This window comes from Anopheles merus, chromosome X (assembly GCF_017562075.2).
Source record: "Anopheles merus strain MAF chromosome X, AmerM5.1, whole genome shotgun sequence".
NCBI classification, from domain to species: domain Eukaryota; kingdom Metazoa; phylum Arthropoda; class Insecta; order Diptera; family Culicidae; genus Anopheles; species Anopheles merus.
This window is the reverse complement of record NC_054081.1, coordinates 18,351,175-18,369,517: the sequence shown is the minus strand read 5'-3', so window position 1 is coordinate 18,369,517 and position 18,343 is coordinate 18,351,175. Positions and strand designations below refer to the sequence as shown.

Sequence of the window (18,343 nt, the reverse complement as noted above, 5' to 3'; positions counted from 1 at the left end):
GAAGCATCATGTAGCGTTATGTTACGAAGCGTGATGTTTCTGGGGGTTTTTGAAGCGCGAAAATGTCCACGCGAACGTGTGGCCCATTTTCTCACGAAACCTACGTGGACAAGGACATCACTTTGAATGACCCGGTTGGTACGTGCATTCCGTGGGGTTACGCTTGATCGGGAAGTTTTCCAACGCACGTGACCCCAAAGCAGCATTGACGGGCAAGCCGGAATTGAACGTACTTTCCCAATCGAACAGTTTTCGACAGCGATAGGATATCCGTATACTGTTGAACAACGTTATTGCCTTCATTTGGAGCTACCTTGACTCGATGATCACGATAACGGTTTCCTATGCCATTCCATTTCCAACCATCAAGAAGGTCTAGGTCAGCCGACATGCAGTTTCATATATTCATTAGAAGCATCAAGAGTGCATCTAGATATCCAAACAAGCTCTTCTTCTAAAGTTTGAGTTCCTTTATGTCGTCTGGAATGGACATGATGTATCGCTAGTGGCAAGGTTATTAATCACGAATTGGGTGCATGCTCGTCTAGTCATCACGGCAGGTATGTCAGTCCAATTACTACAGTCTCGTCACACACTCCATCAACAGGATGTGTGGGGTACAATGAGTCGGGTTTGCCGCATAGTCCCTTTCGCTCACTGTATCCAAACGTGCCAAGTATTATATGGTGCCCCATTTTCCCATTTACCGTCTCGTTAAGGGTGTGCATGTGTGTGTGTGTGTATGTGTGTGTGTGTGTGTGTGTGTGTGTATATGACAAGAAGCCGCCCTTCGGGTGGTGGCAGCGATTAGGCACCTCCATAACACGGCGATGCATTTCAATGTTTCTTGGCGGTTGCGTGTAGCTTTTTTGCAGACTCCAGCAACACTTCGATGACGTGTCGTTGCTGTGATGCATTCACATCCGGAAGGTGTGCGCGTCGAATTCAACCAGTGAGGTCTCCCTTTGCTTCCTCCCCAAAAGACCCCAAGTCCTTCTCCAGTCTTCAACTACCGAAAAACCGGCTGAACGCGCTTGGAATATGACATGACCGGAGTGCCTACCAAAGCGAGAACAAGTCCGCTGCGGAAAAGAGAAATACAACAAGAAGAAGGGATAGAGAGAGGGAGCGTGGGAGAGAGGGAGCGAGGGAGAGAGAGAGAGAGAGAGAAAGAGAGAGAGAGAGAGAGAGAGAGGAGAGAGAGAGAGAGAGGGAGAGAGAGCGAAAAGCAGCCACGAAACTATGAGCAAACGAAATGGAAGAACGGCAAACCGCAAACCGAAAAAAAACCACCGTACCCAAGTCACGGTGGAGTGAACGGACTGGCCGAACGCCGTTCGCGCTGCCAAGCTCTCCCCGCCATTCGCCGGCCTGTACCGACAGCACGACGGCACAACACAGGCGGCACATCCCCCGCCGGCGTTCGACGTTTGGCGTTCGGAGGGATTCATCAAAAGTAAGAGTATTATCACCTGCGCTGGATAGTCCATTCAAATCTACTGAAGTGTTCGGAAGTGCCTGAACCTTCTGCTAAGCGAGCGCACAGCGTACCGATTTGCTACACGGCTCCCCTCAAAAGTGTGTGTTTGTGTTAGCGCGTGCATTTTGAGCCGTGCGTGAACGAAGTCCCACAGTGTGATACGACGTAGGACACAGCACATTGGTTTTTGTTATTGTTTTTCTTGCTGTTATTGCTTAGATGCCGATGGCGTCTTGCCTCATTCCACATGCACATGTCGGTAGCGAAACAAATACATGAAGTAGGCGCACACAGTTACGCCAGCGCAAGGCGCAGGCTTTGCGTCGATCGCAATCGATACGTTGAAGCATCATGTAGCGTTATGTTACGAAGCGTGATGTTTCTGGGGGTTTTTGAAGCGCGAAAATGTCCACGCGAACGTGTGGCCCATTTTCTCACGAAACCTACGTGGACAAGGACATCACTTTGAATGACCCGGTTGGTACGTGCATTCCGTGGGGTTACGCTTGATCGGGAAGTTTTCCAACGCACGTGACCCCAAAGCAGCATTGACGGGCAAGCCGGAATTGAACGTACTTTCCCAATCGAACAGTTTTCGACAGCGATAGGATATCCGTATACTGTTGAACAACGTTATTGCCTTCATTTGGAGCTACCTTGACTCGATGATCACGATAACGGTTTCCTATGCCATTCCATTTCCAACCATCAAGAAGGTCTAGGTCAGCCGACATGCAGTTTCATATATTCATTAGAAGCATCAAGAGTGCATCTAGATATCCAAACAAGCTCTTCTTCTAAAGTTTGAGTTCCTTTATGTCGTCTGGAATGGACATGATGTATCGCTAGTGGCAAGGTTATTAATCACGAATTGGGTGCATGCTCGTCTAGTCATCACGGCAGGTATGTCAGTCCAATTACTACAGTCTCGTCACACACTCCATCAACAGGATGTGTGGGGTACAATGAGTCGGGTTTGCCGCATAGTCCCTTTCGCTCACTGTATCCAAACGTGCCAAGTATTATATGGTGCCCCATTTTCCCATTTACCGTCTCGTTAAGGGTGTGCATGTGTGTGTGTGTGTATGTGTGTGTGTGTGTGTGTGTGTGTATATGACAAGAAGCCGCCCTTCGGGTGGTGGCAGCGATTAGGCACCTCCATAACACGGCGATGCATTTCAATGTTTCTTGGCGGTTGCGTGTAGCTTTTTTGCAGACTCCAGCAACACTTCGATGACGTGTCGTTGCTGTGATGCATTCACATCCGGAAGGTGTGCGCGTCGAATTCAACCAGTGAGGTCTCCCTTTGCTTCCTCCCCAAAAGACCCCAAGTCCTTCTCCAGTCTTCAACTACCGAAAAACCGGCTGAACGCGCTTGGAATATGACATGACCGGAGTGCCTACCAAAGCGAGAACAAGTCCGCTGCGGAAAAGAGAAATACAACAAGAAGAAGGGATAGAGAGAGGGAGCGTGGGAGAGAGGGAGCGAGGGAGAGAGAGAGAGAGAGAGAAAGAGAGAGAGAGAGAGAGAGAGGGAGAGAGAGAGAGGGAGAGAGAGCGAAAAGCAGCCACGAAACTATGAGCAAACGAAATGGAAGAACGGCAAACCGCAAACCGAAAAAAACCACCGTACCCAAGTCACGGTGGAGTGAACGGACTGGCCGAACGCCGTTCGCGCTGCCAAGCTCTCCCCGCCATTCGCCGGCCTGTACCGACAGCACGACGGCACAACACAGGCGGCACATCCCCCGCCGGCGTTCGACGTTTGGCGTTCGGAGGGATTCATCAAAAGTAAGAGTATTATCACCTGCGCTGGATAGTCCATTCAAATCTACTGAAGTGTTCGGAAGTGCCTGAACCTTCTGCTAAGCGAGCGCACAGCGTACCGATTTGCTACACGGCTCCCCTCAAAAGTGTGTGTTTGTGTTAGCGCGTGCATTTTGAGCCGTGCGTGAACGAAGTCCCACAGTGTGATACGACGTAGGACACAGCACAGACGGACAAGTGTTACCATCAACAATCAAATCGCCGTTCAACCCTAACCGGAATCGGAGTCACCATGCGCTACATCTTGGTCGTTTTTGCGGCAACCGTCGCGTGCATCTGTAAGTACCTAGTTCCAGTTTTGAAATTTTCTCCCCTTTCCAAGATTCAGTGTCCGTTTTCGGAATGTTGCGGAAAGATTCTAATATTTTTGGTCTCTGAAGCTAAATTAACCTAAGAAATGTGGGACAATTTAGAATTCCAGCCCATTTTGTACGTGCGTTACGTTTTATTGATATTAGGTTTTCTGAAGACCTTGAATCCTTGAATCCTCCACGATGCTTTCCAGGGTTTCTTCCTGGTTACATGTCGCTGTAAAATATTCCTTTTTATGTCCGCATCCAATGTCTTGAAATTATGTGTCTACAAATTGGAGACAACCTGCTCTGAAATTATGAAACCAAATCCAGGCATGCCAAAAATAAATAATTGAGATTGTTCCCGATTCGTTTTATGCTGCCAAATTGTGCAACGCAATTATGACCCTCCGTTCCAGTAGTTTCAGCCATCGGTACGTGACGCGATTCTGTTTTTTTTTTTTTGTGTTGCTTCTCTCGCTTATGTCATCAAAGTATCGGCTGTGAGCGGGGAGGAACAGGAAGCTATTATTTGCCACCGTGTGCGACAAATGAGCGAAACGGAACTTTTACTTTCGTAACGCTGTGCCCGTGCCCCACCCGCGATTTAGCTGAGGTGCAAAACTATTAGCCTTACAACAACAGCATGGTGGAAGCGTGATAAATAAAGACGGTAAAAAGCGGCAATACCGGCAACATTCGACTGCACGGGGAAAAGTTACCCGCATATGTGTTCACTACACGCACACATACACACACATTGACGAGGTTGGGGAATGGCAAGCAAGACCTGAAAATTGCAGCCAAATGGAAACTTTCGAGATATGTGCACTCCAAAGATCCTACCGCCCGAGGGGTAAACCCGATCGTGCCGTAATTACGTAACGCTCTATTATATTTGCTCTGATTTTCGATGCTGTTGTTGTTGTGGTTGCTACCGCCTTTTTCCCATTTCTTACAGATCCGGTTTGTCTTGTAACGATGGAAAGCGCCTGAAAGTTCCAAGCCCAACCCGGTTATATCAAGCATCTGGCTGCACTGTACGCCGAGGTTGGAGATAGGAGTTCGCGCTAGTCCTCTTTCGTACGAAGTTTTCCGTGAAAGCTTTTCAACGTTACTCCTTTCTTGTTGGAGGAGCTTACAGCCTGGGAAGATCGTTTATGTACGGCGATTATCACAACGATCTAAACTACTTTCGCAACCCTGAAAGACCTTGGTGAAAAGACACTTTTCAGGCTTTTGCCATGTCATGATGCTTGTTGTCCCTATTCCGTCCTAGCCTCCCTTTACCAGCCCTGTACATTGTCTGCCACTCGCCATTTATCGTTCAATTGTTTGTGCTCAGCCACCACAGCAAAAGGGGTTCCCGTTTCGTTTCAGCGGCAGAATTTCCTGCCGCTTGACCCTGAACGACCGAAGCCAGGCGAAGACACGGACAGGCGGTACCCCATCTCCAGCGGCTTTTCAACCTGATGATAAACGACGATACCCCCTGCTCGCAGTGAGGCAATGGCAATCAAGAAACAGAACACCGAAGAAGACGGGCAAATCAATCGTCTTTGACTTCACAATGGCGCCGCAGTGTGTGCATCGGGTTCTTTGCGTCTCGGTCTCTGCATACAGCGCCGACAATGATATAGCCCATCCACCCAACACCAATATTGATTGAGTGCGATGCAATTTTGCGCTTGCGAAACGGTCAGCAAACACCTTCTCTTACGAGGCGGCCTATTCCATTGAGCTGGAACGGGGTGCAGTGGTGAGCCTCCATCCTGAGGTTCAATGCTCCATTACGCAGGTTCGCGAACCTATCGCCGTAATTGACACACTAGGTTGTGCTGCAGGGTAGTATGCGAATAGAAATAATTGCTTTTGCTGTTGTTTTGAGGTGTTGAGACTTTCATCGGCAAATTTTAATTACGATTGGACTGTTAAATTTATTTTAATTATGATTAGCAATTTCGGATCAGACCTGCAAAAAGTGCAAGATTTGCCTCCCTGGAGATTAGCCTTATTATCACCGAACTAATGAATCTTTCATTTCCACAATTTCCGCTAACAGATGCACAAAGCTTCAAGTGTCCACCAAAGGACGGTCAATACGAGGACCCGGTCCAGTGCGACAAGTTCTACGAGTGTGTCGATGGACGTGCCACCGAGCGACTCTGCCCGGATGGGCTCGTCTTCGATCCTACCATTCGCAAGATTAACAAGTGCGACCAGCCCTTCAACGTAGACTGCGGTAACCGTGAAGAGCTGCGTAAGTAAATCCGTTACCTCCAAAATGAAAACTTCTAGAAAAGAGCAAATTGGTCATTGGTTATCTCCCTATACCCTCCAATAGAACCACCGCGCGGCAACAACCTGTGCCCACGACGCAACGGATTCTTCGCTCACCCGGATCCGGCCGTCTGCAACGTGTTCTACAACTGCATTGAGGGTGAAGCTAACGAAATCACCTGCACCGCTGGGCTGCACTTCGACGAGTACACGGGCACGTGCGTCTGGCCGAATGATGCCGGCCGTCAGGGTTGCAATCCCGGAGCAAACAGTAAGATATTCGTCACCGGATTCCACCTCAAATGTCTGCCTAACGCGTGACGTTGATCATTACAGAGAAACTGAAGGATGGATTCACCTGCCCGAAGGATCAGAAGACGGACGAGGCCGGGCAGGTTGTGGCCCACCCGAAATATGCTCACCCGACCGATTGCCAGCGGTTTTACGTCTGCCTGAACGGTGTGGAGCCGCGTGATCTCGGCTGCCAGGTCGGAGAGGTGTACAACGAGGAGACAGAGCGATGCGACGCACCCGAAAACGTACCCGGCTGGTAAGATTCCACTGCTGCAGATTCGTCGTTGAAGATTCGTGTTAGGCTTTTTGGTCACTCCGAATCCACCTGCTAACATCTTGGTTTGTTTGTTTGTTTTTTTTTTTGCTAGCGAGGACTGGTACAAGGAGAGTGACGAGAAGAAGAACTGAGCTGCCGTCATGAAATCCCTCACCCCAAGTTCCCTCGTTCCAGTTGTCCCTCCTATTCCCCACTTAATTCCCACTTTTTAGTTTTTCGTCCAGTAAGATGAGGAACGCCAAGAATTTGCAGACTGATGACACCTTCTCGGAAATATCCGACATTCACCATACCAGAATACAGTAAAGAAAGATACATAAGTTATCAGGAAAAAAGGAAGAAAAAAAAGAAAAAGTAAACAAAAACAAAATGGCGACGGTCACAGGCCGTGCGCGTTGCGATATGTCGTTTGTTTCTGAACAACAACAACGGAAAAAAGACAGCAAAAAGAAGTGCTCTTGTACTAGCGCACGCCAATGAAAAGACTCATTACGTTTGTACTTTTGTTTTAAAATATGTTAACGAACCCCTCGAAGCTGTACAACCCTCCCTTGTACGATTTTGTTCTCAATTTGTTTTGAGCAATAATAAATGAAACTAAAAATATGAAATAAAAAACAAAAACAAATGACAGAAAACCTTAACAGTGCGCAAATGTGCATACGTTGTCGATTGAGCGTGTTTTTCACCTAGATAAGCCGGTTTGATGTATGCCAAAGGTGAGTGATATTTAAGTAAGTAGAACAGGGGAGAGGACGCACTAGACAGCGCCACAACGGTCGAGCCGCCTTCTCTCGGTGCATCCGCGCGGAACGTGCGCATACTAATTGCCCAACGATCGAGGCCTAAGAGTGAAAGGAGGATGTATGTATGTGTGTGAATGTATATATGTGTGCGCAGCAAATAAAAGCAAATCTAGAACGTAGGCCCTTTCTGAACCTACCCTCTCTTGCTATCTCACTATCAGCTCGCTTTTGAAAGGGCTTTTGGAGTGCGGTTCCCTTCCCTTTTTGACATTTCAGACATTTCCACGACGCGTCGGTTTGAGGAAGGGGGAAGGGAGCGCTCCCGCGCGCGTGTGTGTTTGTGTGTGTGTGTGTGTTGGGGCGCGGCTCAAACATCCTTGAACGCGTGGTTCTCGCCATCGAACCAGGAGGGAGAGAACTGGAATGGTGAAACTGGATCACCACACAAGCGGCCTGTGTGAAAATTGTTCCAAACATTCACCGGTGAGGCTGTGACCAAACCGGTTCCACGCTCACTCCGGCCGATTGGTTTAGGGGTAGTTGGCAGAGACGGTAGAAGGTGGCAGCCGCTGCGGTAGCTCTATGGGAGGCGTCGCCCATGAAGAACCGGCGGTTGATCCTGCTGCCGCTGATAACTGGAGCAGAGCCGAAAATTAAAAACGCCAACCCGCAGCTTGCCGTACAATTGTTGCTCGCCAAACTCGTTTTGAGCTCCATTTCTTCACTTATAGTTGCTGCAGATGAATATCATTATAAATGTTTTCTTCTTCTTGGAGACTCAACCAACGAATAAAGAACAAGGAATAATGGCAGATTTAAGAGGAAAACAGAGTTTTTAATTTTTATTTGTGCTTCAGCTGCTCTCCTTCTTATTTATTTCGGTAGTGTATCAGCATATGTGGTTTTATGCCAGCCATAAACAGGATCTACTACTTATTAACGTCACGTAACCGAATAGTTAAAGTCCTTGCTACAAAGGAGTTGGGAATCAATCTCGTCCGGGCACTTGTAGGAGACCCGACTTCATCCGGGAGCTCATGTAGGAGATTCTCTCTCATCTCATCTCTCTACACCCTGTATATAAATACAGATACAAATTTCATAAGCTAGTTTTTATGAGAACTCCGATAAATTATAATGAGAGCTTTTCGCACGTTTCTCGTTCGCCAAGTCAGCACACAGCTCTTGGAGAAACAGTAAAGTTGCGTTGGCTATCAATCATCAACCAATTATGCTAGTACTCGATAATGCAGTTACCCTTGAAAGGAAAAGCGACCGAAGCGAAAAACAATGAAGCGAGCGAAAATTGATGATGGACCCCCCGGGCAGCAAACCGGTCCAAACGCGTCCAAAGGCGGCTGCTGAAGATGGAATCTTCGCATTGCCGCAGCCGCACGACCCCAGCCCTAGCCGCACAAGGCTAACGAAATCGAAAGTGAACCAATGCGCTTTGCTGGCTTGCTACTTCGCTCCCTTCGCTGCGGCTTCTTCTGCTGCCCTTGGGGTTCCAAAAACCCGTCCAAAGAGGAGGATGTTGTTTTGTTGACGTTGTGCGCAAAAACGAGAGCAACCGTGCGTGTTGTGGAGATCGCGTAGAACTGGACCCCTAGGTGGAATTAGAGGAGCAGGAGGTGGAGGATATTGAATAACGCGCACCCGCGTGTGTGTGTGTGGGTTTAGGGAGATGCGAAAGGGGGCGGTGTAGCGGTAAAGATTTGACCTACAAACCGGAGCTGGGCGGGTGATTATGAAATTATGGGTAACCTGATCCCGGGCCACAAGAAAGCGAGAGTTGGCGTGGCGTTTGGAATTATGTATGCTTCGCTCTGTTCGTGCTGGTTGGCAAGAAGATGTATTTGATATCCTTGCTTGTGGGTGGTAAGATCGGTTTATGAAGGTGAAGGTGTCCTCGCATGTTTGAAGCGCCCATCGAGAAGTAGAAGATGTCTGGCGTACACCGAACACTATTCTTATTCTAACGAAACGCTCCACTCTCGTCACATACGTCATCCGTGTATGGTCACGCTTTTACTATTACCCTCCCAAGCTAACCGTTTGCTAGCTTGGGCTGCCAACGTTTTGCGGAAACGTTACCAAGGCTAACCAGCGACCAACCAAGCTCCGGCGACTACACCGTACTGCAAAACCTGCCATTTTCCAGTGTCTGAGGCACGCGGTGCGCACCAATGTCCTACCAACTATCGGCGTCTTCTATTGTCGCTCTCTTTCATTTCGAGAGCCTGGCAGTCGGTAAATAACCAGGAAGCACGGTGGTGCTGGTTTGTGACCCCTGCCCCTGTCGGTTGGCCTTCTGTCTCGGTCTAGTCGTCAAGCGTCAGTGACAGATAGTGAGCGAGGGCCAAACCCAACAACAACAACATCAACAACGACAAAAAAGAAAGGAGGAAAAGGAAAACACAATAGCGTGACGACGGCAAAAGGTGGCTGCAGCGTCACACGGGCGCTACTTACGACCGGGCTCACGGAATTGCCCTACCAACGCAGCCCGCGGGGAGGGAGGTCGACGGCGTCACACCGAAGCAGGAAGCATTGCCGTGTTTGACGTGTTTTGCCATCGGGCGACACCCCCATTCGGTTAGCCAATGACCCGCCGGGCTGCTGGCGTGGCGTACGAAAGCACGGCGAAATTGTCATGCCGTGCACGGCGGGCATTCGCATTGCCCACGCATCTCGGGCGGGGCGTACATTACAATTACCTGCTTCCTCTAGGGAGCCCGTTAGTCAGCCTAAATTACACTGCACTCCCAAATACCTCCGAAGCTCTCGCCCCAGGTCTTGCCCTTTGCCGGTTAGCCGGCCTGTTGCAGTTTGGAGTTGGCAACTTCTCCGTTGCCCGGCAGCCGTCCAGTGCGGGTCTTCCGACCGCCTGCTTGCTGCAGATTTGCCCCCAGTTCCATTCTCCCACCGCAGAGCTTGCACACCCCGCAGCCGGGCACCGACCGATAGCTATCCATTTCACATTCTTCTGACGTTCGCGGGTCGCACCCAGATTTCGGCTCCATTCCAACGGGGCGTCGTGCCTGATTGGAAACAGACCTCCCCTCCGGATCGGGAGGGGGAGGGGGGGAAAGGGATGCAAGCGGAGATGTAGTTGTTTGACTACTCCTACAGCCTCGCCCTCACAGGCCCATAAAACTACCCCTCCTGGCAGTATGGCAGCCACGATCACGATCGCGACGTGGCACGACGACGCTCGGCAATGCAAAGGAGCCTGAAATTTGAACTGCTGCGCCGGTTTTGCAATAGGGACACCCCCTACCTTTCGCGGTGCAGACACCTCGGGAGGGAATTGGACGCCACTTTGGTTGGCAACAGAGTAGCAGATAAACATGTGCGCGGGCTAGAGGGGCTGCTTGGGGCGGGATAGGATGTTATACCTTCCCGAACAGCGTGCGAAGGAAAGAGACCGACCGCGACCGAGAGAGAGACAAAGAAAGAGAGAGAGAAAGAGAGAGCAGGAAGATATTTGGAGCGTAGAGGAACCGAGCATATTCCTACTGCTCCACCTTCGCACTTCTTGTCCGCATGAGCTAGCTTCCACCCTTGTCCGACACGACGGAGGACCGGATGCGTGCCCCTACTACCCACTCCCCACCATCCCGCTCTTGCCCAACCGAGTCGGTCGGTCCGTTGCGAGTCGGTGGCACGGTGCTAACAAAAGTGAGAGTCGCATCATCGACATCGCGTAGTTTATCGGTAACTACGGGAACGCTTGGTAGCGCAGCCGCAGTCGCAGAAGCCGCTACTCGATCATCCACGGTGGTGTACAGGCCTGGTTCCAACCGCGGGAACCATCGTCAGCTTTCCAGTTCTTCACGCCAGTCACTCAGCTCTCCAGACAACTACAAAGACCACAGCTTACGATGGCAGCAACGAGAAGCAGTGTGCTGGCAGCGATGCTGCTGCTAATCCCCGCAGCAATCGTAGGTAAGGCGAAGAATTACCGGTGTGGAAAGCTGTGATGCTGCTGCGGTGTGTGTTTACCGTTCCGTAGCGAGGTTCTAACTATTTCCCGGCTCTGTTTTTTATGTCATCCCCAAGATGCCCAGTTCAAGTGTCCCAAGAACCGGGGACAGTTCGAGGATCCGGTGCAGTGCGACAAGTACTACGTGTGCGACGAGGGTGAAGCGACCGAGAAGCTCTGCCCGGACGGGCTCGTCTTCGATCCGACGATCAAGCTGGTCAACAAGTGCGACCAACCCTTCAACGTCGACTGTGGCGATCGGTTCGAGCTGCGTAAGTGTCGTTGCTGAGTGTGGAGCACTTCCTTCTTCCCCCACAAAGGCTAGTTGTGGTAACGATTTGTCTGCTTGTTTTGTGTCTATATCCCCTATAACCAACAACAACCGACAACAGAACCAGCGCAAGGTACTACCGACTACTGTCCGCGCAAGAACGGGTTCTTCAGCCATCCAGACCCGTCGATCTGCAACGTGTTCTACAGCTGCATCAACGGCGAGGAGCTGGAGATGAGCTGTACCGGTGGGCTGCACTTTGACGAAAAGTCCGGCACCTGCGTGTGGCCCGATGTGGCCGCCCGCGAGGGCTGCGGCAGCAACGCCAACAGTGAGTAGTGAGACGGTCGAAATCCCGAGATCTCTGGATCGACTCTGGAGCACATTTGCTAACGGAGACACACTTTTGTTCTCTCTGTCTCTCTCTTTTTACCCACAGAGAAACTCAACGACGGCTTCCAGTGTCCGAAGGAGACGCGCTACGACAAAAATGGACAGGTCATCACGCACCCGAACTATCCGCATCCGAGCGACTGCTCCCAGTTCTACTACTGCCTGAACGGTATCGAGCCGCGCCTCGGCAAATGCGACGCCAAGATGGTGTACAACGAGGATCTGCAGCGCTGCGACGATCCGGAGAACGTGCCGGAATGGTAAGTAGCGGTGCTGGAAATGTTCCCCAAAATCTCGCAACAGCCCACTAATGCACTACCGTTTCGTCCGGGACACACACACACACTCTCTCTCTCTCTCTCTCTGTCTCTCTGTCTCTTTATCGTCTCGCCCATGCAGCAAAGACTGGTACAAGGAGGAGGACGCTAACAAGAACTGAATGACCTGTGTGCATTCGGCGTGTGCGCCGTGAGTTGCTGCTGCCGCTGCTGACGACGACGTCCGCTGCCTGCTGCCTAGATCAGCGCACCAGCATTGCTTTGTGATAAATGTCTCCCCTCTCCACAAAAAACGCGTTTTTTACTACTGTTCGTTTACCGTTAGCTAAGGTGTCCGCCATCCACACTAAGCCACCGCAAAAGCCACCACCGGTCGGTCGGTCGAAAACTTTTTGGACGGATACGGCCATGCGCAAAAGGAACCACTCAAACAGTCACGTCCCGTCCGTGTGCCTGCCATCAATCAATCAATCACGAATCACACGATCAATCCACCACACCCCTGTACCTTCTGACATCAATCGAGCAGTTGAGGATGTGCTCATCTACCCAAAAGTCTATTGACCTGCAACTGTGACGGTCGATATCTTTCCTCATTTCATGCTCTCTTTCTCTCTCTCTATCTATCTCTTTGGGTATCTTTTGTTCAGTTTTACACTTTTCAACTGCACTGTGCATACTTTCTCATGTTTCACGCCTTCTTCTTCTGGCTAGCTTCCTCTTCTTTCTCGAAATCGATTTACTTTCCAACCTATGTTTCGTCATATCTCGTCATTATGCCCCTTTTTCTGAACTCTTGCCACTATTATTTCATGCCAAACCAACTTACCAATCCTTACCGCTACATCTCGTGCACTGTCCTTCTCCCACTGTCTTTCTACATCTGCATCCAATCAAATCCATCTATTTTCATAACGATTTCGTTTTCCGCTCCGGCATACCTCGCACGCATCATCTGGACGCATCTTTGGCGGGTGTGACACAATAGCCAGTTTCCTACTTGCTTAGTGGATTGCGCAAGCCTTCCTGCCCAGTTGCTCGACCGGCGGCATAAAAATAGTAGCAGAATCAATCTAGTAGTGGGATGAGAAGAAGTCGAAACAACGAAGAAACCCCCATAACCAGACGGCGCAGTAGGACGAAACGCTCCTGCATAGACCAGCCAAGAAAGCAGTCGACCTTCGGGTCGGCGAGGGAGAGTAGCCTTAGCGTATGAATAAACCATAAAGCCTGATTGTATAAGGAATAAGGAAAAATAAAATGGAGAGAAGAAGCACAAAAAACAAACACCAAAACCTCTGTTCGATCGGTTGACCTTTTCAGGGCGATAAAATGAGAGATGTATGCAAATTAGCGTCGGCAATGCCTACCACACCGGTAGCATCTAGCAGTAGAGATGTCAATTTCTGATTGTGAGATACAGGCGTTGCTGTCCTTTGTTTGCGCCTGCGTGTTGCAAGGAACTTTTAGGAGCTCATCCAATTACCACCAAATGGTCCCCTCGCACACACACAACCTTCTCTTACTGTGTGGCTGGCACTGTGGTCCACACCCTGGTCCACAGCAGTGCCGGCGTGTACCTTATGGCGTCATTCCGGCCAGTGGTGATGTGAGTGATGTGCGATTGCATAAACGCTTTTCGCCTGGCCAGGCGAAAGGAGAGAAAGTGCCCAACCATTACCGTTCCATGCACCAGGTTTCGTGGGAGGGACGCGTGCAGAGGGCGCGCATTAGCCGTTGGTCAACCATTATGGCACCATCTGGAGCGAAGGCGAGCGGGCGCGCGTACAAGAGGAAATAAACCAGTTTGGTGTAAACAACACAATCCGGCCGTTTACATAATTGGCCTCCCCAATCGCCCGGGACGAAAGGCTATGGTCACACCGGTACGAGGAGGTAGGCAGCTGCCAATACGAGCGGCGTGGCAATTCCAGACCGCGGACCGCGCGGTGAGAAACGTCCCAGCGCGAGCAGGGAGCAAAAAAGGTTGGATGCTGCGGGGGTATAACATTTGCTGTTGAATAAGATATCCAAACCCCTGCGCACACACACACACACACACACACACACATAGAGCCAGCGACCCGCGCACCAACTCGGCTGATGGAACCGTCCAGAGCGTATGGGCGCCAACCTTTTCCCCCGCCGTCGATGGTGGCCAGTCGGTGGCTGCCGGCCAGGCCGGCCAAAGCTCATCCGCTTTATTGCGCAGCGTGCCCGCCCGCGGCAGCATATGTATGTCTCGGCCCCGGCGGGACTCGAACCTGCCGTGCCAGCCGCGAAGGGAAGGGAGAACGACGACGTCGTTGTCGTCGTCGCGCACACACGAGAGCGAATCTCGCCAAAGCACAAAAAGTGCGGGTCTCATCAGCGGCGCAGCCTAGTTATCTGCTTGCGCTGCTAACGTACGGATCGGGACGCCCGGCTGCTCCCTTGGTGCTGGAACTGCTGCATCGCGAGGTCGTACAATCGGAGGAGTGACCGGTCAGAGGGCGAGAGAGTAATCTTCTTCACCCTGGACTTTGCGCCACCAGCCCAGACAGTGCTGCTGTTTACTTCCGCCCACACGCATCTGCCAATCCCGTCATGCTCAAGCGCGCTCATCTCAGCCTGCCGGTCCTGCTGGCCGTCGTGCTAGCTGTTTGCTGTAAGTTGCATTCCGGTTTCGACCAAACCTAGACTCAGAGACGAGATGCCCCGGCGATGTCCTGCGGCTGGTGTAGGAGGACGTTGCCTGCCCGTATGCTACCGTCGGTAACTTTCTCCCAAACGCTACAACTCCACAGCTGCGGCGGACGAACCGGAAGACTACTTCGAGTTTACCTGCCCGAAACCGGACGGCCAGTTCGAGGACCCGTACCAGTGCGACAAGTACTACGAGTGCAATGATGGGCGCGTGAAGGAGCAGCTCTGCCCGGACGGGCTTGTCTTCAACCCGGCCAGCAAGCTGGTCAACAAGTGCGACCAGGTGTTCAACGTGGACTGCGGCGACCGGAAGGAGCTGCGTAAGTAAAGTGCCTAAAGTGCCTCACGTCCGCCTCTTGCAATGAGGTCTCACCTTTACGACCTCCTCCGCCACATCTTTAGAGCCGCCAAGACCGATCGGCGTGTGCCCGCGCCAGAACGGCTTCTTCCCGCATCCGGACTCGTCGATTTGCAACATCTTCTACAACTGCATCAATGGGCGCGAGCTCGAGATGACATGTGTGGCCGGGCTGCACTTTTACGAAACGACAGGGACGTGTGTGTGGCCGGACATGGCCAACCGGCAGGGATGTGGCAGTAACGCAAACAGTATGTATTGCGCGGGACGGGCATGGTAGGGACAATAGTTTGTGACAGGTGCGCGTTTTCGCCTCCGCAGAGAAACTCAACGACGGCTTCCAGTGTCCCAAGAATGCGCAAAAGATGGACAAGAACGGGCAGATCATCACACACCCGAACTATCCGCATCCGGATGACTGTCAGCGGTTCTACATCTGTCTGAACGGCATCGAGCCGCGCCAGGGTACATGCGATCAGGGCATGGTGTACAATGAGGATCTGCAGCGCTGCGACGATCCGGAGAACGTCCCTGGGTGGTAAGTTAGGCGGCACGAAACAGACTTTTGGAGATAATATAACATACTCTGCTCTCTCTCTATCTCTCTCTTTCTCTCTCTCTCGCTCTCTCTCTCTCTCTCTCTCCCTCTCTCTCTCACTCTCTCTCTCTCTTTCTATCTATCTCTGTTGTTCATTGTATAGTGAGGATTGGTACAACAGCTCCGAGACGGATCGGGATGCGTGATCCCATCGAAGCTTGAGGAGAAGAGATCTAAGCGTTAGAGCCTAGCACTTAAAACCCGTACAATAAACTGACGCCGTGTTTTTTGTTTTAACTCTATATAACCGTGTTTTTTTGTCTGTGTGGTTGCTTTGTTCTTTGCGTTCCTATCAAGATCAACAGCTCGATCGAAGGAGTTCTAGGTTAGGTATGCCTTTACAGCTCCACCTCCAGATAATCGTTAGCAGTTGTCCTTGGATTGGTGCCGTACGGGTGTTGCTGATGTGGTGTTGATAACGAGTTTTGGGTTCTACCTTTCGATTTATCTGTGCGTTCTAATATGAATGACTTTTTTGGGAATCAAAATGGCGTGCTCTATGTAGTGCATGTTTTTGAATTGTGACAAAAAGAGCCTTACATTGAACGCTACTATGTAAGACAAAGCAAGATATACTCCAACTGACGTTTCAAGATTTGCGGATATCTGTACATTTGCTTTATGCAACACACCGCCGACCACACCATTCCTCCTGGCTCTATTCTTCTCTGTCCCTCTTTTTTGTATTGTTTATCGACCAGTAAGCCTCTGACGGGCCCCGACATAACCTCTTTCTGACGCACCGTGGCATTACGCGAACTGGGCGTCCATTATTTCGCCCCATCCCCTCCCCATCCATTCCCCGCTTCACATGAGGTACACTAATAGGCAGCGATGTCGAGCGGGGTTCGCTTGGGCTTCCAAGTGCCCATCCAAAAGGGCGCAGACACAAACGAGGCGCAGACCTTTCGAAGTTGTCAATACACAGTGCTGTGCGGTGCAACCCGAGCGCATTTGCGTCTCGGTCGGCACGCTTGATTAGCTAATGCAAAACGCCCCGTAGTACGAAACAAAAAAAAACAAACCAAAAAAACGCAATGGGAACTCACGCAAGCGCGCACGCAACTTGCCAAACATATGCACAGGCACACACACGCGCGCGCGCTCTGAAGTAGCATGGCGAGAGTGGGGCGTCGAGAACACATTATTTCACTTTCGATTTCCGTTCACCCGTGGCGATTGGGTGAATGTGTTACGTCGTTACCATTAGTGCGGCCTTCGATCGAACATTTCCCAACGGACGGTAGCTGTTTGGGAGGAGGGGAAGGGGATGGGGGCTGGGAGGTTTGGCAAACATTTTATCACCTTCCTACAGATCACAATGAGTCATCTACATGCTGGGAGCTGGACAGTCGTTAGAATCGTTCATTCAATTAGTTACACCACTCTAGAGACGAATGGTGACATGGGAGATGCTTTGGAGTAGTTCGCTCACTAGAGCATACACTAGCCTCGCCACGAATGCCAGGTGGGCTCGTTTGCTAAGTGGATTTGCTTAGTGCACAAAACCCATAAACAAGAACAAATACAGTCTTTCTCCCGAGCTACGCGGTTCAAGCGATCCCGATGCACCCGCGTTAGTCAAATGTCACGTTTGTCAGCTTAAATACATTGGGTATTTTTAATTAGATTTAGTACTTCTATATACTATACTGTTTGTATTATTAGTTTAGGTTCGGCTAGGAATCCTATTTAGAATATTTCTGGCTTTACAGAGGGTAAAAAAATTTGGCAAAAAGTTATTTCACAATCAAGAACATCTAACCGTTACGCAAATTACGGAATCCGCGTAACTCTGGGAACAGACTGTAACGTCAGTCAAACCTTATCCTACGGGACGACTTTTCCAAAATTATACAGTCTGTTCCCGAGTTACGCAGTTCTCGACTTACGCGGATACGGAGATACGCGGTCTTCTAAATTTGACAGACCAAATGCCAAATCAGTACAATTTGCTTCAAAAGTTGCGCGTGCGCTTCCTTCCTATATGATTTTATTTCTTGCTCACTGAATTTTATTTTATTGAACCAACCGGCCTACCTCTCATAGAAATGATGTTTGCTTTAATATGCCAGCAACCAAATATCGACATGGATGCTGATGAATGTGTACGTATATTTTAGCAATAAAATCTAACCACGGAGAATGTCAAGCTGGCCAGCATTCGTGTGCGGCACCAGGAGACACTGTTCAGGGGGGTGAAAAAGCTCTTAAAATGTTAATGTAAAACTGGACCCTAGCAGCATCTATCTTTGGGGCAACCGTGCAGCCCCTGGTTGCAGGCGGAGGTAAAGCACGCTTCCCTCCGAGAGTGTCGACAGTCAGAAGTGACTGAATGTCGTATTGTCATCCCCTCCCTTCCACCGCGATTAAGCCTGGGTCACACAGGCGCACAGTATCTCAGTCTATCTCAGTCACCTGCGTGCACGATTACCATCGGTCGGTTTCACCTTCCTCCCCGCACGCTCGGGACATTCTCTTGCGGCAGTCTCGGGACAACCCTTCCCCTGCACTGCACCATGCATTTGCGTAGGGCTGCACGGTGGTGGTGGTGGTGGCGACGACTCGAAAGCTAATG

General features: G+C 50.6%; 3 protein-coding genes across 3 annotated transcripts; all 3 read left to right on the top strand.

Annotated features, from left to right (window-relative positions):
- The first annotated feature begins 1,687 nt into the window (after positions 1-1,687).
- LOC121594826 (protein obstructor-E-like) lies at positions 1,688-6,874 on the top strand. The gene is made up of 6 exons (XM_041918531.1): positions 1,688-2,383; positions 2,686-3,585; positions 5,663-5,860; positions 5,945-6,151; positions 6,217-6,430; positions 6,543-6,874. The coding sequence occupies exons 2-6, from the start codon at positions 3,540-3,542 to the stop codon at positions 6,580-6,582; spliced, it is 705 nt and encodes a 234-aa protein (XP_041774465.1). The 5' UTR covers positions 1,688-2,383; positions 2,686-3,539; the 3' UTR covers positions 6,583-6,874.
- A 3,854-nt stretch (positions 6,875-10,728) lies between these two features.
- LOC121587879 (protein obstructor-E-like) lies at positions 10,729-13,407 on the top strand. The gene is made up of 5 exons (XM_041905159.1): positions 10,729-11,145; positions 11,260-11,454; positions 11,575-11,784; positions 11,893-12,106; positions 12,246-13,407. The coding sequence occupies exons 1-5, from the start codon at positions 11,082-11,084 to the stop codon at positions 12,283-12,285; spliced, it is 723 nt and encodes a 240-aa protein (XP_041761093.1). The 5' UTR covers positions 10,729-11,081; the 3' UTR covers positions 12,286-13,407.
- Positions 13,408-14,421: 1,014 nt separating this feature from the next.
- On the top strand, positions 14,422-16,009 carry LOC121587876 (protein obstructor-E-like). Its single transcript, XM_041905144.1, has 5 exons — positions 14,422-14,771; positions 14,911-15,129; positions 15,212-15,418; positions 15,489-15,705; positions 15,869-16,009. The coding sequence occupies exons 1-5, from the start codon at positions 14,711-14,713 to the stop codon at positions 15,909-15,911; spliced, it is 747 nt and encodes a 248-aa protein (XP_041761078.1). The 5' UTR covers positions 14,422-14,710; the 3' UTR covers positions 15,912-16,009.
- Positions 16,010-18,343: the final 2,334 nt, after the last annotated feature.